The sequence below is a fragment of the Stenella coeruleoalba genome, assembly GCF_951394435.1.
Source record: "Stenella coeruleoalba genome assembly, chromosome: 9".
Classification (NCBI taxonomy): domain Eukaryota; kingdom Metazoa; phylum Chordata; class Mammalia; order Artiodactyla; family Delphinidae; genus Stenella; species Stenella coeruleoalba.
In genome coordinates, this window is record NC_137155.1 from 25,467,882 (window position 1) to 25,489,826 (window position 21,945).

Consider the following 21,945-nt stretch of genomic DNA (forward strand, 5'->3'; position numbering starts at 1 on the left):
GGAGGAAATTCTGATGCAAAAGGAATGAAAAGAAGGCAGGTGTAGGTGATTGGGATTGACATGTATACAGTGATGTGTATAAAACTGATGACTAGTAAGAATCTGCAGTATAAAAAACAAACAAAAAAACAACTAATACTAAACTTTCTTTGGGTTATTTGTATGGAAATATGTTAATATAAATGTTTCAGACATTACATGAAATTTCTAAAAATCTTATATGTTCTGGTATAATGTTATAAATCATAATTCTAGTTATTACTTTAAAATGTATATCTCAGAAATAACTAAAAAAAAAAAGAAACAGAAGGCAAGTGTTTCCTCTTTTTTTGTGGGGGTGGAGATTCTCTAGGCAAATTTTTGAAATTGTCATTTGTCTTGTGACATATGGTCAGAGTTTAAGAGCATAAGCTCTGATCACACGGATCTGGTTTTGTATCCCAACTCCTGCTGAAGTTAACTCTAGGTGGTCTCAGTTTCCTCACTTTAAAATAATGGGGTCAGTAAAGCCCCCCTCATAAGATTGTGATTATGAGGAGTGAGATAAAACTGGAACTCACTCTTCTTTGTCTTGTGATTTAATTTGCTGTACCCCCAAGCTCTTCTTCAGGGCTTTATCGTCAATGGCTGTTCCCCACTGAACAGCACACCTAGTCCCGGACAATGAATTCACCTTGATTCTCTTCTAATTTTAGATGTATTCTAGGCTGCAAAAGTACTTAAGAGTCTCTCTCCTCCATAAATACTCTCCTCCTGTTCACTCAGGAGTTTCTCAAGCAGTTGGACAGATCCACACAACGGGGTAGAGAGTTGATAATCATTTAATGATTCTAAATTATCAACATTTTTCTTAAGGAAATGTATAAAAACACAATGACAATCCGGTGGGTGGAGTTTTAACCAATATACCCAAATAAAGTGAAAAGCATAGATGCTGTGAGGGAAATCATCTGAGGGCAGGAAACTCTCCATCAGATTAGCCAGGATCAAGTCTTGCAAAGGCTTTAGCTTTTCCTCACTTCTTCCCTTCTATTTCTGAACTAGCAGTTTCTCTAAAGCCACCAGAAATTTTCATACTATCTATTCCAGTGATAGTAGGATTCCTTTCTCAGAATAGAGAAGGAAGAAACATTTGATAAGTAGTCAGTTATATATCAGGTATCTATAAATTGGGAATAGCTAGTTAGAAAAGGCTCTGAATCCTGTTACATAGCCAGTCACCAGTGAATTAAGAGTAACTCATAGGACTAGATTTCCAGGAAAAGAATAATAGTCATAATGTTTGTTTAATATTTTCTTCAACTTATGTAGAAGAAACCCAGCTGACGTATTTAGTGTTAAAGACCTTTTAAAAGGATAAGTTAAAAAATGTAAAGGTAATATGACTGATATAAAATTATGAACATTATAAAGAATATTAAACTGTATAAACAACCACATGAGTCAGATAAGTCAACTGATTGTAAACAAGGAAAAGCTATCATACCTTTTGATTGTCATTATATAATACAACCTACTAGATTGTTAACAATTTTTAGTATGATATTGAATGTAAAAATTTAATTTCATCAACTGGAAAATCTCAATATACCATTTTCAAAGACAAACCTTAATTAATAGACATTAATTTTAAAATCAATTTATCTTTACTAATTTAAAACTTTTTTCTATCCCAGAGAAATCTCACAATATATCAAAATATCCACATTATAGAAATGATGTCTTCTTATTTACATATCAAAATATCCAATCTTTCTTTTGCAAACTTTGATTTTACCTGATGCAATTTCTAGTTCTATTCCTCTTCTGGGAAATTTGAGAAATGTGAACAGAATGTAAAACAATATAATAATAGAAAAGGATCAAGGATAGAAATAAATTTAAGGAAAGCCAGTTTTGTCATACTGCCTAGGTGAATAGAAATTTCATTTGGAAAACCTGTGCAAGTGTCGTCAATATTTTAAATGCAATATTTTAAACGCAAACAAGTCACAGTTTATAAGAAATATTACAAGAAAGAAAACTAAATATAGGGCATATATACATATTTCAGAATAACTCTAAGTCTGCCTTAACATCTTTGCAAAACAAAATTACACGTAATGTTGAATCTAAAGAAATTTTGGGCGGTTAGGTGAATAATTCAAATGAGTCTAGATATTAGGCATTATCTCAAAACATCTGGTGCATGACTGAATTTTTTTAGACTTAACCTGGTATGTAAGCGTAGAGATAGATAGCCTGACAGTTAGTTTCTGAAAATGACTTAAACTAAAATGCAAAGTGGATCTTCCCTGTACAGGGCTATATATACGTAGCATAAAATGAGACTAAAAATACAGAAATGGTGAGGTTTTGATAAGCTGGTGCTAAGAGTCCAAAAATTTTAAAAGTTCTTTTTCAGTTACTTGAAACAACACGTCTATTTGCTGATTTCGTTTAATTGAATCAGCCCCCACATAAGAAACCATCAACTCAATTAAACTGAACTAAATCTGTATTATTGCAAACTTCTTAATGAATAAAGTGCTTTTAGGATTTAATATTGGAGGCCAGGTCGTATGCAATTTCAAGACATCTCATGATTTCAGTCAAATTCTTTAGTTTGCCTCTCGAAGTCCTTTATCGTCTACTTCTTTCCATATATACCTCCCATAATTTTCCTTTGTATACCCTTCACTGAAGCCCATTCAGACCACTCACTCTGAATCCCTATAGTTCGGCTTTTTTTCTCCTGAGCTCTAGCCAAGCCTCTTCTTACCAGTTTTGTTATACCCTCCTCTGACCCTGTCACTTTCTCATATCTAAATTATACTCATCCAGAAAGGCTCAGCTCAGATAGAACCTGCTTCATACATTTTCCTCATGTTTACAATCAGAAGTGGACTTCTATACCTAGACTCTCATAGCACATAATTTTTGTCTTTTATGGCAACTGTCACTTTGTATCTTTAATTGTAGTTGTTACATTCATGTGGTTATTGGAAACAGAACCTACCTATGTTAGCTCCATGGTAGCATTCTTAAAAGCTTAATCCTGGGACTATGCTTAAGCAATATTTAATAAATTGACAGTAAAATTATAATAATGATAACATATTAATAATTCTTTCCTTTAACCAAACAACTTAAAACATCTGAGTGATTTAGTAGATTTTTCATTTTTAATCCAGTTCTGTTGATACAAATCAAAAAAATCTCATCAAAGATACCACAATATAGTTTTTTAACCCCACTTTCTTTGTCAATGAAATTTTGGGTAACCTCTTTTTGGCACCTTTTAAAATCAGAGATTCAACTTTAATCTGTCATACTGTATATAAAAATGTGATCACTCAACCAGATGTTCTGTTATCCCAATTCCCTCAAAACTGGCTTAACTGAAATATTTAATAATACATGAAACATGGGAGAGCATAGGCTTGTGAATTTAAAAAATTCATATCAGACCATGAATATTATATATATATTTCTAAATTGAAGTGACAAAATAATTTGCATGGTAACATTCCATGGGAGGCACTAGATGGTGCTAATACAGACACTAGTACTTAGGCTGATTGCACCTCTTGGTATACAGACAGATGGTGAGCTCCAGTTTATATTTCAGTGTAACGTCTCTCTTTCTATGTTCTTGTAGAAAATATTATTTTAAAACATTAAAACTAAATATGACTTTCCATAATTTTATGATTTCAAAGTTAACAATTTAAAAATATTCTACCTGCTTTTTCCAAATCTTGAAATCAGAATTTCAGAAATCCTGTATTATGTACCTGTGTATTACATATGGAAATATTTATTTTACATTAGAATTGAGATTTATTTAATAATGAAAAACATTTTTGGAGCCATTTTCTTAAAGAGTTACATTTTGGGGGGCCTACCTTCTTTTTGAATTTTTATTTGTACTATTAAGTACCAACCAGAAAAAAGAATGTATCATATAAATATGAGATGGAAGAAGTCCACTCCTACAAAGAGGGTCCCTATATGCTAGAAGAATAAATACTAGCGTGTTGAATAATTTTGTGACTCAGTTATTGAGGGGTCATTTCAGGTAAACGAATTTTATTTTCAGTGAGGCAATTCAATCTGTTTTAAATTATTCTTTGACCTCTTCATTTTCTGCGGCTGCTAGGTGGTTAGAAAACATTTTGTTTTATTACTCCTCTGTGGCTAACCTTAATTAAACCTGGTAGTGTCTCTTTGACTGAACATCTGTCTTCAATTAGTTTGCTCTGTTGATTTTTCCCCTCTACTATATATACATACTTAAAAAAATGCAGAACTATCACTGTGCCTACCACACGATGGCAGCACCATGAGCAAAGTCTCGGATCAGAATTGTAGATGATTTTATAATTGTGGAATCATGGAAATTAAAAGCTGGTAAGGACTCTAAAGATAACCTGTTCCAGAACCATCATCTTGCTTACAGAAAAACTAAGCCCTGGAAAGTTTTAAGTGACTTGTTCCAGGTCACAAATCAAAACTGAAAAGTGCTCATCCACTTTTCTATCATATTGAATTGTCTCAAATTAAGAGAGGTTACCTACCTTAGAATTCAGTGCCTGGAATGTATGAAGCCTCACTTCCATTGGTTTTATATCTTTGGTCTCGCTCAAAGGTATTTCCAAATATTTCAGGAGTAATTTATTATGTAGGTAACCTGTAATTTCCCAAATTACTTGGTTGATGCAGTATTAGTATTATCTTCATAGATACAATGTATAGGATTTTAGGATCAACTGCTTGAAATTAAGAGAAAACAATCAATAATTCTTTTGTTTATTCCAATAGTATAATGATGGAACTGAAATAACTACCTGGCTATTTTAGAAATTATATACTTACAGCATGCTTTTTTTTTTTGGTTCTTTAGCTGGTTTAACTTTAATTTAGCTGGTATTAACTTTAGTGACCTTTTCTACTTTATCTCCTTTACCTTTCACTCTCTATTTATCTATCTACCTTTTATTATTGCTGTTGTTTTAGTTGTTATATTTACTAAAGAGACTTTGCAGTTTTATCTCATTTGTTGATTGCATTTGGATGTAGCCCTGAAAAATGTCAACTTTTAATTTCCTCTGTTACCAGCACTGTTGGTAGTTTTCCCCTTGAATTACGTGCAATAACATTTTTAGGTTTTCTACTATCATCCAGGGGTATTAAGAAGGGGTGTTGCATCTTACAAGGACTTTAGAAATTTAATATACTTTTTTCTGAATTGACTTCAGTATATTCATTATCCAATTTGGAAAAATTTAAAAGAAGACACTAGAAAAATGGCATAGGTAGCTTCAATACAACTATTTGTAGGAATGTTCACATACCTCCAAATTACAAGTTTTCACAAATAAAAGTATTTAAAATAGACAACTCTGGTTTCTAGAATATATCAGTCATTTGTAAACCCCTAGGTGGGGTCAGTGAAAGGAAGGATGTCACTGAAATACTTTTTAAATGAAAAATTATTGGTGATTATATTACCTCTCTCCCAGGGTCGCTGAGGATGAAATTAACACTAACACTTGGCTTGGTCACTCAGAAAAAATAATTATATATATCAGAAAGTTACAACAAACTTATAAAAAATCAAAACATGTCCCTCAAGATATTCCATATTATTCACATAGTAGCTTCTTTCAGAGAGGGAGAGGAAGATGTGATGCCTCTATTTTCTATGTCGTGGGAAAGGTGGTAAAGCTTTAAATCATGTTCGCACTCTTCCCTCTCCATCCACACTGGCCTTACAACTGACTTTTTCAAGACATTTTAATAATCAGTTCAATCTTTTTTGATCTAATGCATCACTATTTTGCAGGTGTCTCCCATTCACTCCCTAGCTTTATGGATAATAGGATCAATGATCACTTTAGGGAACAAAAGTAAGAGCATATAACTTCAATACAACATGTGTTTGAAATGAGAGTAAAGTTAGCTTAATAACATGGTAGAGAAGGTTTTTTTCTTACATAAATACAATATGTGATGGCTCACTGTACTATAGTTCTTGCATTTATGCTATAATGTTGCCTTTTAGGTGTGTCTTCCTTTCTAAAGGTGTTTTTGGTTCAGAACTTATTTTGGAAGAAGACACTTAAAATAAATACAGTTTAAGTGGGGACCAAAATTTCAGAGTAAATAATGGAGTTTGATTAAGACATCACAAAGATAGTAAATTCATTTTATCTTTAATAAGTTTAGTTTATAATTCTAGCTACGTCCAAATAAATAGAATGAACAAAGAGTTTATCAAGGACCAAGTTTTGGTTTTGTGCTAAAAAAATGCTAACACAATTAAGATCTTTACCTTTAAATAACACAGGAAAAATCTTTACCTTTAAAAGATTAAGAGTAAGGAGAAATATATTTGACAGAAAAAAATCTTCAAGATCTACATCAATTTTTCAAGGGCAACTCAATTTTTCAATATTTATTTCATTCTCCTTTGAAACTGAAATATTCTCTCTCAGTTTGCTTGCAAAACAAGTGGTCCTGTTTGAGTGAAAGTAATTATAAAAATAGTTTTGAAAAATGTCCTTATATAATCCTGAAACTGATCACCTAGATCATGAATACTAAGATAACAAGGATGTTACCTTTAAACGGAATCCAAATAATTTGATTTATATAAAAATCCTGCCCAAAGGAGACATTTCCAGTGTAAACAAATACAAATTAATAATAGCATACTGATTTACATGGCTAATGCTACAACAAACACTGAGTATTATTTTTCATATCATTCAAATGTAGTCAGTGGCCATAAAGTAAAGAGGAATTTGGACAATTATTTGGTAAACACCTGTCCAGTCCCATGGAATACAATGTCTCTAATTAATTTCATTAATATTCCTACCTTCTCCAAATAGATCATTTTCAAACACTTTCTCTCCTCCTATACTTGGTTATATCCCAGTGAACTGTAAAGATTACGAGAGATAACCAGACCAGAACAAATAACAAAATAATTCTATTTTCAGATATTTCTAAACATGATGGTGTCTGTGTATATAAACTTAAGTCAATGACTAACTGCAATGTTCTACTTCAATTTCAGTTGAAGATAGACAAAAGTCATGCTTTTGTCAGTCTTCAAATTTTTCCCACATATCTTTAATCCGTTATTTGATAAATATTACTAGGATGGGATATTTATGGGGACAGTGATTTTTGTCTATTGTGTCCACTGCAGAATCACTAACACTTTGAAGAGTTTCTGAAACATACTATTCATTAAAAAAACTGTGTGTATGAATGTGAATAAATGATGAGCAACTAATAGGGGTAATTCAGATAATATTTTCTATAAATGATAAATATTTTCAGAATTCCCTTTTTAGCTTTAATTATTTAAAAACACAATAAATTGTATGTTTGAAATTAAGGATCAAGGATTAAGTAAGAGGTAAGAAGCTTAACATTTCCTCAAATTTGAATCAAAGTGATGATCTTCAGTGTTTCTATTGTTATTTATGCCAACAATGAATTTGCAAAGTATAGGACCACTAATATAGATAATACAATAGAAGATTAAAGAAACAAATAATTTATAAATGTTTTTCCAATAAATTTTATCATCAAAATAAGGACACAAATAAAATGTATTCTACCTTTATAATACTCCCTTTCATTCTACCTTAGGCTAGGAACAACTTGATTAAAGTTGACAGACAACTTACCAGTCAAACTGCAAATGTAAATAATGAAAATGGGCATATAATCATAACTTAATCTAAATCATGCCCAATAAAATATTTAAAATAAGAATATAAAATCATTTGTCAATCTTAAGTTATAAATTAACATTAAATAAGAAAAGAAAGTAGGGGTTCCAAAATGCAATACAAGATAGAAAAGGCATAGAAAATTTAGAGGCAAATATGATAATTATATCTTGTAAGAAATTTCTAATTATCCAACATCATTGACTATTGATAAAATTATGATTGTACCCAGGTATAGATCAGTGGCTCTTAAATATTTTGGTCTCAAGACCCCTTTTCCAGTCTTAAATATTGTTGAATTTCTTAAAGAACTTTGCTTTATGTGAAATATATCTATCAATATTTATCATATTCAAAGTTAAGAAAAATTTAACATAAGCAGTTGACAAATACATATTCCATTAGCCATCAGAGCAATGATGTCATGACATCTCATGGAAATGTAGGAAAAGTCCACTGCACACTAAGGAAGGAATGAGAGTAAAAAAGGCAAATAACATCTTAAGAGTCTTAAGAATTTTTTGACCTTGTAGAGTCCTGAAAAGGTCTCTGGGACACCTAGGGATCAATGGACACACTTTGAGAATCACTGGTCTACATCTACAGTGATGAAAATGAAGTATGAACTGTGAAAATGAAAAAAAAAAAAAAAACAATTAGCACCAACCTTTTTTGACAATCATCTTAAACCAGTATATACATGACAATCATTCTATGGTGTCTTTTATTTTTTATTTTCTGCACTAAAAAAATCAAGTTCTAACACCTTACTTGAAAAGATTTATTATTATTATCATCACCCTTTGAATTTCTCTAAGCTTCTTCAGAATTTGTTTCACCCAGAACTTCACAACTCTAGAATTATAAGGTCTGAGTTAAATATTATATGTATCATAAAAATTTGCTTGTCTGTTCTATTTTTGCCTAAAAACCCACAAAAAACTATATTACACAGAAATCCAGAGTAAATAATGAAATTTGGCAGGCATAAAACAATGCAAATTCGTCCCAAAACGGCTTTTCTCTACATTGTCTCTTCAATTTTCTTGTACATTAATAGTTGGATGGAGCCAAAGTAGTTATTTACTTTAAAAATATCAGTAGCAATAAGAATGCTTTACAAGAAACTAAAAGTATATATAGAAATTATAAATATATCCATATAGAAAGAAATTTGAATTGTGTAGTATAAAAATTACATTTTCTCTCTCTCTAGATTCCGACCTCATTTTACCTAAAGAGTCAGATAAAAATATAATGTGACCAGTATGTATAACTGAATCACTTTGCTGTATACCAGAAACTAACACAACATTGTAAATCAACTATACTTCAAAAATTTTTTTAAATAAAAATGAAAGCTATAAGATCTCTGAAAAAAAAATGTGATCTATAGAACTTAAAATAATGTGGTTTTTAGTTTCAAATGTCTTAATGAGGAAAAGTAGATTTTGCTTCTGTGTTCTTTTAAGAATAAAGTAGAAGTAGAAATTTTATTCCATTTTGTTTCTTAGGTTTAGAAATAGGGACCTACCTCCTGACATTTTCTCTAATTTTTTTTTTTTTTTTTGGCTGCACTTTGAGGCTTGTGGGATCTTAGCTTCCCAACCAGGGATTGAACTCGAGCCCCTGGCAGTTGAGAGTGTGGAGTCATAACCACTGGACCACCAGGGAATTCCTAACTCCTGATTTTCATCAAACATTTTCTTCTTAAAAACTTATCTGTTCTTGTTTGATTTGTATTATTAATATTTTGATTAGTTTCTGTTCAAATGATCATTTAATTAATTTTAGCTTTCAGTATTTTAAAACACATTGAGGTATAAAGCTATGGTTCTATCTACATTATTTCTCTTTATACATCTGAAAACCGTAATACCCCAATCAAAATATTGCGGAAATGTTTTCATTTGAAATCCGAAAGTTTTTTTTGTCACCTCAATGATTAAAATATATATTTACAGACTCAACAAAGTAATAAAATAAAAAGGCTATTTTTCACGGTCTGACTCATTATACATAAAGATTCCTTTCATCCTATCCCATCCCCATATGTCCCCCTCCCTCCCAAAGATTATCTTGCACAACAGAGAATGGGTGAAATATCATGATTTTACATAATGTAGTACATTCGGATGAAAAGTGGGAAAAAAATCAAGTAATTCATGGATAGATATCTGGAATTAGGCAATGTCGTTAAGCTTTAGCTATTAAGCTTTAGCTATTAATTTAGCTATTATTAAGCTTTAGCTTAAGCTATTAGCTTTTGGCATTCTTCTGCCTCTCCCCAGGTGGCACTTCACCCAGTTCCAGGATCCTTCCTACCCAGGCGATAACGTTCCCAGCCCCAAGCTCAGATTGTACCCTCTGTCCATGGTCCCGCAGTGTCCCCATCAGCCTTCTCATCTTCCATGCTTCTCATTTCTTTCCTCCATCAGCATTTACTTGCCTGTCTCATTGGCTCTGGGTCCTGCTCTCTGCTGGTAATTTGGTAAATTAACTTTTTAAAAATAAATTTGTTTAAACCTAAAATACAATAATTTGCAATCAAAAATAAGTTTAACTTTGTTAAAGACATGTCATAAATAGCATTTAAGGCACTTTGACATGTTAAAAATTAGGCCTTTCTCTTCTCGGATCATGTATTAATAGTCCCGCTCAATCATATAGGCCCCTGGTTAGATCACGCGACAAAGGCACACTGCAGTATGAACCAGTAATTCCTTACGTGGATGGCTTGACACACTCATGGCTACTACTAGAAAAGAACAAAAGTATCCATTGATGATACGTCAGTGAATTCACCTTTGGGAGGGAAGGTGCACAAACAAGAGACAGTGTCATATGTTCCGAGCTATATATTTACTGTCTGTGCCTCTGCATGTGCAGCAGAGATATTTCTGGCAATGAATATTAAATGACTATAGAAAGATTTGAAAATGCATAACCAATCTTTCTAAGAAAATATGGAAACTCTTAAAAACCCAGAACTTTAGAAGAACACTTTGATTTTCAGAGACAACAAAGAAATACAACCCTTGCCCCCAGAGAAACAGGCAGAAAACTTTGAAAGCTGAAATCCAATTTGATGCTCTCAGATTTTTGCTGGCTATTTGCTGTGTTCACATCATTACAGTTTGTTTTCTTTCTATTTTAAACTATGCAAAGTTTCCTTTTTAAAGCTTTGCTGCCTTTCTTTTCTTTGCACAAACACAGTGAAATGAGGAATGTTAAGTCTGTTTCTATTAACCTCTTACACACATTCCAGAAGACTTCACCTCCAAATGATCTCATTCTGATTTCTTTCCCTTTTGAACCCTCTCCTTTCCAGAAACAGAGAACACCAAATTCTTTCTGATCAAAAGTGACCATCTGCTTCGGGTCAGAACAGAATGGACCACTGATCAACTACTGCCTTTGTAACCAACACTTCTCTCCACTCCCAGTGCCCGCCCTGTTTCCCAACCCAGCCACCCATACCACTTGCCCAAGACAGCAGCTCTCACAGAGAGATGGCTTAGTCAGAGTTCACCACGGCAATATGGATAGGAAACTCTTCTTTGACAGGTGCCGCAAAGGAGCCTTACGGAAAGTGGAGTTTCCAGCAGCGGTCTGTGGAAGTAGCTTCAGGACCTTCTCCTACAATTCGGCCACAACAAGGGACCTTCAGTCATAGTTCCTCACACAACTCAGTCAATGATTCATCTTCTTACTAACCTCTCCAAGCTCTCATCTTACTGCCCAGGGTGGAGGGATACTTCTATCTATCCTGCATGAGTGTTTCTAAACTTAAAGCTTACCTAAAATCTCAGATCAAACAAAAACAGCTCAGGAATTTAAAAATGCCCTTTATATATATATATATACACACACACACATATATATATATATATATATAAAATATGTAATATATTCCATAGCAACTAAATTAATTTTCAAGGTTGTAAAAATACTTCAATTTGTTTTAGTTTGGGTATGGTTTTAAAAAACAACCTATTTTGAAACTCTTTTCCCTGGTTGGCGTTACCTTCTAAAACAGCCGGGCCTATATTCCACCAAACCAACTGGCTTGGAAAAAAACATTTCCAGGGATTTCTAAATACAAATGGAGAGTTGTTTAGGTGTCAGGATGACCTGGCACAATCTGTCTAAATCCTGTCCTTCAGGTTTCCTAGCATGCAACTAAACCCTGGAGGGAGAGAAAAAGTTCCTCCTTTCTTACTCCATAATTCTTACCTGACCCATATTTTCTGCTACTTCAAGCAGAAACCCGCTGAAAAGCTCACCAAAAAAAAAAAAAAAAAAAAAAATATATATATATATATATGAAAAGCTCTTTAGGGACAATTTCGTCACCCTTGATAGCAATGACTGCAGATGTACACACCGCCTCCTCTACAGAGCCTGCTTACTGCTGCACTCGGCTTGTGCAGTGGGAAGGTTTTACTTCCCTGATTTGTGGCAGTTTAATTATCAGCCTTCAGAAAAGAGGATCAAGTAGGTAGACCAAGTCTAAATTGTATTCCGCCATAATTTCTAGCAACCTCTAATCATTTGTAAGGACTGGAGTGTAAATAGCAAATAAGTAAATGACAATTGTTTTTAGTGAAATCAGGAGGGTTTGATTTCAAAGGTGCCAATGTATTTAAAAAGCAAAGGCTTATTAGGTGCGGTCATAAACAAGGGTTAGATTGCCGATTCTGACAATTTCCAGGTATGTGTTCTTCACCAGTCATGCTGCCACACGCACACCCCGACTCTCTGATGGCTCACTCAGAAAACAGAAATGAAAATATCTGCAACGAATCCCTCACCCACTAGGTGTGACAAAATGAGAAAATGGGTGATGAAACACTTTGCACAATGTGAAGAACTATTCTAAATGTATGAGAATATCCATTAGAGCATTATTCAAAGAAAGGGAGTTAAATGCATTTTGCTGCAAATTTTAAGACCCACATCTAGGAAAACTAGGACAAACTATCATAGGAATACTTAAATCATGATAATTAAAAATAGAGTGAAATAAGAGAAGCATTTGACTACTGTGACATTTACAATTATTAAATATTTGCGGTAAGAAAATGAAGGAAGAAATCAACTGAACTTATTTGATGGAAAAAAAGGTGAGAGGTGGAATTTTAAGTACTCTTGGACAGTACTAGGAAGGCTAACTAGAAAAGGGAAACTGCTTTGGTGATAGTCTATAAACTGGGCTGAGTAAATGCATATTCACAATTATCTTAATATTTAAACTGTTTCCTTAATTGCCTAATTCAAGGAACATCACAGTGGTTTGGCCTTTGTACTGCCACATACATCCTCCATTGCTCCTAAATGTCTGATTAGTTGGGACAAAAGCGTATTAAATTATAAAAATTTCTGAGAATACAGAGAAATGCAATAAGAAAGTACAAGTCTTAATTTTAGTTTGTGGAAAGTACAGAATCATAGAATCAAGTGTTTTACGGCTGGAAGGGACTTAAGGGGGCAAACACTGCTATCGTTTTTTTTTTATCCTTTCTTTGATATATGTTTTTGAATTAAAATTAAATTTAAATTTGAATTACAATGAAGATAATTTTATAATCACCCTGGTTTGATCCCTGTCACTGGCAGTGAGTGGCATTCTTTCTTGGGGAAAATTCCACAAATTGTTGGTGTCAAGTTAGGGACAGATATTAACTTGCTTTCCTTCCTAACAAAGCCATGGATCAAGTCTAGGTGCCTGTCTGGAGCAAGACTCATTGGATTTGTCTTCCTTTATCCAGAAAGCTGAGAAGATTGTGAAGTAGATCAGACGTGCAAGAAAGGAAGAGTGGAAGCATTGCCTAGAGTAGCCCAAACCCATTATTTATTTACATGTTTATGTAAGCTCTGGTACTTTTATTTGGTAATAACTCCCCATCTATCTTATGTTTCCGACATGAAACTTTGTCCTGCAACTCAATATTCTATCATTATAGCTTGCACTGGCAACGAAGCAGTAACTTTAAATTCTCTATTGCAAGGAATCAAATGAGAAAGCAAAAACTGACACACTCATTTTAAGCTGCATCATATAACAATGGCTCAGAACCCAGTGGTTTATGAATGAAATAAAGATACTTTATTTATTACACAGGCACTTGGATATTCACATGCCCAACACATCTGATACACTTGAAAACTATGGAAACATGAGTGGAAAAAATGTGTTCGTAGGATCAAGAAAGAACTTTCACCACGTAAAGGTGAATGAGTGCATTAACAATTTTTTCCTTTACTTTCCTCTAAGATTTCCAAAATCCACTGAATTTTTTAAAAAAGTTACACTTGAAATAATATTCAACAAAAACTGATCTACATTCCAACTGGTATGCTAACTCGAATTGTGAGCAGTTTAAACTTTTATCACAGTGCAACATATTTATAGTCATGCTTGAACAGATTATGTTAGTAGCATGCGTTCCATTCTGCAATATGAATACTGTTAATCTATTTCCCAACAAAAGTCAAAAGATGCCCAGTGCATAGAAAAATACAAATCACTGTAGTCAATATATTATGGGACTCATCTTGGGACTTACACAGTGATGATGAAGTCCTGAAATGCCATGCCCACAAAAGCACATTAAAAAGTGGATAAACATACTTTATCAGACAATCTCTAAAAATTAAAAGATGAGGGCTTTAAATTTGGGGGATGTTCTTGCTGTGTGCTTTGAATAGCGCCTTTCTGCTCACCTCCTTCTGGCTTGACTGGTCCATCAGACATCACCTTCCTGAGGGCTAGCTGGCTTTGGTCTTGGTTGCCATTAGCTGGTGGAGGCAGATTATCAGACTGAGTTCTTTGAATGGGGAGGACTCCTGCTATGCTGTGTCTGTGCTGCTTCCTGGCATGATTAGACTGACCGCTTTTATGTGCTGCTGTGGTAGTGTGGGTGAAATGGAAACCCAGAGTATGTATCCTCAGATGGAACCAGCTTGAATGTTATTCATGCAAACAGAAGTGATCTTTTGCTCTATCGAAGGAAGTTTTGTTTTCAAATGCCAAAATGACACCACATGCACAGCACTAAAGGGGGTTAAAACTGGCTGTTTCTTTGTAAATGATGACTTTGGGAGATGGGGAGAACATTCATCTATCTCCGTTGTTTGCCTGATGCCTCTTGGAAGTAACAGTGCTCCTACATTTTTAAAGTGTCTGTACTCACTAAGTTCTTATATAATTCTATCAATTGAAATTACAGCAGTTAAGATGGGTGAATTGTTACGCTTTAATTGATATCTTGGCTTCCAAATGATTTCCAGTGGTTAGAAAGAAGAATAACCCTATAAATTCTCTTGTATCATATACAAAGTGTGATCCAACAGAATGGATCCTTAATGAGGTAACATGGCCTCATCGAATATGCTTAGACATATATTAATACTACATACTTTTTTGAGAATATAGGAAACATTATTTTCTTTACAGATTTTTTTTTCTCCAAAAGACTACAAAGTTTCTCACGTGGAAAGCCTCATTATTTCACATGCATAATTTATTAAAAATTTTAAGCGTAAAATGTTTTTTCCATTTCCCCTAGGTTCTAGAACTTGACTGTTGGTTACATGACTCTTCTGCCTAAAATTTTTTAGTGTTTTTCAGAGGTGAGACTCTCATTGCTAATCTGCTCAATGCTTACGTGTGTGCCTTTTTTTGGTGTAATGCCTGGAAAACTGGCAGCCACTTGTGCTTATAATTCCTGTATTCTAAAGGATATTTAAGTGCACACAAAAAGGACACACAACATAGTTTTGCCTGCACACATCACAGACACAGCTACCAAATACTATGAGCCAGGTTGGATGGATGGTGGAGACAAAGGAGAAACAGCCAGTTTTATTTCGTCCTATGTAAAGTAAAACAAAAAAGAACTAAATGAGAGAGAGCATATTTATGTATCGATACTGTTCCTACACAGACAAAGGGATAGAGAACAGAGGGAGCAGGGAAAGCACAAAACAAAGCAAATGGGGAAGGACAGCAGGAAAGAAAGGCAACAGATGAACATTAAGCTGCCATGCTGAGGAATTTATTTGCGTCTTTTACTTGGTTGAAGGCGGAGTTGTTGCACGGCGGCTTCGGCAGCGGCTATAGCAGCCCCTGCATCTTCCAAGTGGGTCTGAGTGACGCTGGTTTTGCTTTGACTGCGAGATGGTCCATGAGAGCGGAGATGGCCTTCGGATGAGGATTTCGAGCTACCGGGACTACTATGGGATTTCTCAATGGTGGGAACCTGCATGTCTGGTTACAAAAGGGTAAAACATGAGTTAAATTTGCTCCAGCGTTCCTCCTGTCAAGCTGGGTCTCACATAATTTGAAACCGTCTAAGATTTAAGTTAACTCTGTTTCTTTTTTGGCGTGTTTATGCAACTGCTCACCATACAGCGAGGTGATTCAACATTTGGGAGACAATTTTTGGGAGGAAAGGCAAGAGGATGATAATCTTGAGAAGAAAGGTTTGAGAAGAGGAATAAATACATTCTAAGTAGTCTCATATAAATGAATATATTAACTTACAGTTTCACCAAGCAACTCTGCTAATTCTAGTAGGGACCAGGGAAGAAACAATAGGCTGACATTGCCGCAGGAGGAGTTTTAAGTAAAATTCCTGGAGGAAGGTGTGCGAGTCACTGGGATACATGGAAGTGGGGACTGTATTATATCATCATCTCAGGTGATTTTAGAGAATGTATATATAAGATCACACATTTACTGTGGTAGTCATAGAGAGACAGGTCTTTATACCAATCATCTTCCAGAATGTTAATTAGTGCAGAGCTGATCTGGCTAAGTGGAATCCAGAAATGATCTATACAACTCATAAGTAATCTACAGCACTTATTGTAGTCAGTTGTTTATTGTATTAACTCAGTGGCCTCCTGGACACGACCTCAGTTTTTCGTCTCCTAGAACACTTGCATTTCCAATCCAAATTGCAAAGAACCACTTTTCAATTTGCTGTACTTCCTGAGAAATGGCGAAAAGGAAGGAATACTCAGATCCAATATAAAAATTTTTATTTAATACTTATAAATAGCTCAGCATATCCTGGAAAGATACTACATGGTTCTCTCATACAGGCAGTTAACTCATTTTATGATGAAGATTACTGTTGTGTTGTAGGATAACTGGTCAATGAACCTCCCAAAGGAAAAGCCCATTCCAATGGGAAAGCTGTGCATATTGCCAAACCCAATGTATGATGCTGCAATTAAAAAATAATAATAGTAGTTAAAAAAATCATAGAATTAGTTTGAATGCACCACTTAGGAAAGGTTTAAGTAATTTTCAGCATACCAATTGTTTTGATGACATGAGGCAAATGTTTTTGATATCATTAAAAAGCAGAATGCAAAACTGTTTGTGTCCATATATTACATATATGATTTATGAGTAAGAATATACATATGAAAAAATAGGGATTTAAACAGAAGAAACATGCATAAATGGTAATGATGATTATGTCTAGTCAATGAACTGTTGAGGATTTTTATGTTTTCTTTATGAAATACCCCAACGTATTTTATGAAGTCATATTAACCTAGATTTTGAGAGCTGAAAAAGACCCAAAAGCTCATATAACCCAACCTCCTCTATTTTATAGGTTGAAAAACAGAGAACCAGAGGGGTGAAGATCACAAAGGCATCAACCTAATTAAGGGCTGATCTGAGACTAAAGCCCCTTTCTCCTGATTCCACATCCACTACTCTTTGCATGATATTATATTAAATATTTCCCAATATAATACCTTTCAAAAGATATTAAATATACAGGCACTCATATTCAAGAATATACTGAGTGAACAAAAAGACAAAAGCTTTTTTCTACTTGAAATATCTCCTACCCTTGGATGGGTCAGGGAAGATACCATGGCTTCTGCTTTTGATGACAGACGGCTTTGGGGACTGCTGGCTGCTTTGACTGGAATGGGACTTGCCATGATCAATGCTTTCAGTCTGTTCTTTGAGAGGATACCACCTAGGCGTGTTATCGAGGTGAGATGTGCTAGATAAATCAATCAATACCTGGAAAAAAGTGCAATAAGTGAGTAAAATTTATGGATTAAGCTGTAATTCGTTTGTTGTTTTTTTTCTGTGATCTGAAACTTATTCAAGGACATAAGTCAAAGGATATAGTATAACCTTTAGGATGATGAGGTCTTCCTCATTTTTCTTCACCCATGATACTGAGAATGTCTTGTGCATACCAGATGCTGTATAAACGTTTGTTTAACTTGAACTGTATGACATCTCTATTAATTAAATTATTTGGAGATGATGCAAAAAGGTAGAGTCACAAGTCAATCTCTTCATAAAATAAAGTCTTCTTTTGTTAAATGGACACATGATATTCTTAAACTGGGCTAGTGTTTTTTTGCAGATTGTTTGATTTTAGTTACAAGAGGAACAAAATGAAAAAGAATGGCTAATTTTCAATTACTAACTTATTCCCTCTATTTTAAAACATACTTTAGTTCACATTTGAAACAGAGAGATTACCAACAGTTTACAATAAGAAAGCGCTGTGTCATGGTTTAATTGGCAACATTTTTTCTTAGTGGTACATAAACAGTGGTGCATTTTACAGTAGTTGGCATCTTATATTTGAGCAGATATTAAAAAATAAAACCACACAATGGATATATGCTTTAGGTTCATGTGAACAATAAATTATAAGGACTTCAATAAATCAGCTTTTTGAAATAGGAAAATAAATCAGATATAACCGTACTCTAGAGTAGTCCTGTCTAAGACCAAGATTAGTCCAAGTGGCTATACCACATGGAGCCTGTAGGTGAAGTTCAAATGATCTAGTTTTGATGGGAAAAAGGTACAGAGTGTAGGAGCCAAACAAGACATCATGTCACCTAGACTACTCAACTGTTTTCTATTGTCTCTATCAAAAGGATATTGTATTTTCTAGGTGTTATATATTTTTGGAGATTTATTTTTTTAACATTAATTCATAACTTCTGCTTTAAGCAAAGATCACTAAACAAAATATGTATTTTTGGAATATGATAGATGAAAAATATCACAGAATCTGACCATCCTGCCACACTTCATAATTAGGTTACATTCCTTGTGAATTTATAAAAATTGTTTTTACTGCTTTCTCCTACTTCTAGTTTTGCTTCTTAAAATATTTTGAGATGTTTTGAGGGACACTTAAACGAAGTATGTAAAATGTCACATAAAGTCATTCATACGTGCAATGAGGAATAGCAATTAAATAAACTGAAAATGCATTTGAAAAAAATCCAGCTCATTTTATAATACAATAAATTTATCTCCAATCTTTTACATAATCATTTGGATTCACAGCATGATTATATAACTTTCTATCAAAACAATTAATATTTCATCTTTCAAATTAATTAGAAAGTACATCAAGTGGTAAAGTGAGAATTATTTCTCCAGTTGCTATTCATCTATTCAGAGTCATTTGTAAATAAATTCTATCCACCAAAGAATTTTATCCAGAAATAGTTATCTTATACACTTAAGAAATATGCTTTCCATAAAGATTTAATTGATGGTTTATAATGAAGCAAATAAAAAAAAGGAAACCATAGGCTCACCTCACCAAGAAAATCATTGGAAGAAAATCTATCATAATCCCAGACTGTCACCTCCAGTGTTTTCTTCTTGAGCTACAGTTCAAATCAAAATGTCATTAACCTCGTTTCTCATCATAAATTTTCATTATACTCATATAATAGACTCATTTATATTTTCATTCCTTGAACTCTTTCCGCTTATGTAAAAATACTTTAAGTTTATATAAAACTGTATACTTACATTCAATATTATGTAAACTGTCAATCATTTTGTGGTCCAACCAAGTATTTGGTCATAAGATACCTCACTATTTTGCAAAAAAAAAGGGTGATTTTTACTTATTTCCTGTTATTCTACCCCTGCCCATTATTAAAAGTACCAAGCAGAATCTATATATACTCTTTAAATACATGAAATTCATAGGTTGCAAAAATGTCTAGGTTATTCAAAGTATTTGGGTTATAGTTTTTTGTTTCAGTAAATTGCCAAAACACATTAGTAGCACTGTCTTATTTCTGCAGGTGAACGTAACTTATTTTAAACTCAAGAACCCAGATTACAATTTATATCCAGCTTCAATTTCATAGTCAAATTAGAAATCTTCCAAAGGATAAATAAGAAACCTCATTTTGAAAGACAACTCATTTGTAAATTGTTTTCATGGATGTCTTCTTCCTATTCTATTTGTATTCTTTTCTCTCTGAATTCATCTTTATAAACCATCAGTTATTTTCTATTATTGATACAAAGTTATGACATGAAGATTTTCAGAAACACATTGATGCAATTTTGCTTAGAGTCATCTATTTGTTGTGATAATCCTTTACACTAGTCTTCTTCACGCTTTCTTCTGTACAGTTTAGTTGCACAATGCCAGATCCGTAGGAAGCCTCAATTTAGAAAAGAGATGATCCCTAAATTGTTGCCAGGAGGGGTAATTCATTTCAGTGCATCTGAATCTTATTTTTTCTTTGTTTATGAAAGTCAAAATACAGCTAGCTGGAAAATATTTTCCCTCAAAATATGATAAATAGAGCCCAGTCTACTGAAATATTTGATTTTGAAATAATCAGTGGAAAATGTCCCACTAGTCTTATTCATTTTATTTTTTAGCTGTTTTGTGAAAATGTGCACATTTTCTTTCACTGTATCTTCGAACTGCACCCAGTTCCTTTTACTGGCTATATTTCTTGCATGTATTTTACTTAATTTTTTTTGTTTGTATGGAAAAATTGATATGAATCACAATCTTTCAGTAATTCTATCATCACTATTTTTATATTAGCCTGAATCTGTCATATAGAAAATAATCATTGCATACCTGTTCCATGGAGATACTTTTATAAATTACTGTTTGATTCCACTCAGGATTAAGACTTTTCTGAACATATTTAGTCCTTCTCTTGTACTCAGCACTGAATTGGAAAAAGAGAAAGAATTACCCTGATTATTTACCTTGACCGATGACTTCATAGTCAACCTGAAGGGCATGCAGACTTTTAAAGGTATTTTGTTTTGAATCACTATGTAATCATCTCCTCATCCTCATGTCTTAAACTGTATTTTAAGTTGAATGCACAATGACAATTCAAAAATATCTTGGATGCCTTTAGTTTTATTTTCCCTAAGGTATTTTTTTTTTAAAGAAAAGTTTTTAGGTCTTCTAACTAGAATACAATTTTAGAAATCTTAATCTCTCCTGAATGTGTGAGATAATTACATGAACTATACAGTAATGTCAATATCTTCTTGTCCCATAAATAATAATTGGATATTTAACTTTCCAATAGTTTTGCAACTGATCATGTCAGCAAAGCCAAATGGTCTTTCAATTCATTTTTTTGTGTAAAAAGCTGAAATAACTGTACTGACTGAGGAAAGGATGAAAAATGGCTGTTGCTATAGGTGAGATTCCATGAACATTTGTTACCTTATATTTATAGTAGATTTTGACACTCTTGGTAAAGTAGAATACTTAATCTAGTTATGAAACAATCTTAATTAAATACAAATTCTTGGTTTATGTCAATAGCTTATGTTACAAATGATGAACCAAATCAAAATTTTTCCTCATGCATTATAACTTGGGGCATTTCAGTTTATCCTTGACTCTTCCATACCCTCTGATCACCAGTTAGAAGCTTATATCTTACACGTTTAAGCATAACTTACTTTCAAAACTTATTCTAATTAAGTCTGACAAAACATTTATAACAGGCATCAACCAGCTAATGGGGTTGGAATTATTGCTATTTGCTATGAGCCAATGGTGCCCACATAGACAAAGCTTTTCTCTAACACTCACTGGCTTTTTCCAAATGTTCTGCCTAGAAAACAAACCTATTTGTTTGGGGTCCATTCACGTGCCTGGACTTCATAAACTGCCTTACCCTAAAGGTACTGCATCCTGACCCTGGATCTGTAGTTCTATTCCCAACTGCTGTCAACAGACTAACTCTTGTTATATTCCTGGTCTCAAGCATTGCCAAATTCTGGAATACCTACTATTGTTCCCCAGATGCTAATTTACTTATTCATCCTAGATAAAACTATCCTAGATAAAACTAAAGAATCAAGCTCCAGTTCACCACTCACTTTTAGAGATGGGTCTACAGCCAA

At 33.5% G+C, this 21,945-nt stretch overlaps 1 protein-coding gene across 1 annotated transcript in view; it reads right to left on the reverse strand.

Moving 5' to 3' along the window:
- The window catches only part of PCLO (piccolo presynaptic cytomatrix protein), a 365,126-nt gene that overhangs the window by 39,895 nt on the left and 303,286 nt on the right, over positions 1–21,945 (reverse strand). The window contains exons 16-20 of the mRNA XM_079932524.1: positions 20,648–20,741; positions 19,347–19,418; positions 17,610–17,790; positions 15,811–16,005; positions 14,460–14,642 (exon numbers count right to left, since the gene is read on the reverse strand). Coding sequence (XP_079788650.1) covers positions 14,460–14,642; positions 15,811–16,005; positions 17,610–17,790; positions 19,347–19,418; positions 20,648–20,741 — 725 coding nt within the window. The remainder of the gene's footprint in view (positions 1–14,459; positions 14,643–15,810; positions 16,006–17,609; positions 17,791–19,346; positions 19,419–20,647; positions 20,742–21,945) is intronic.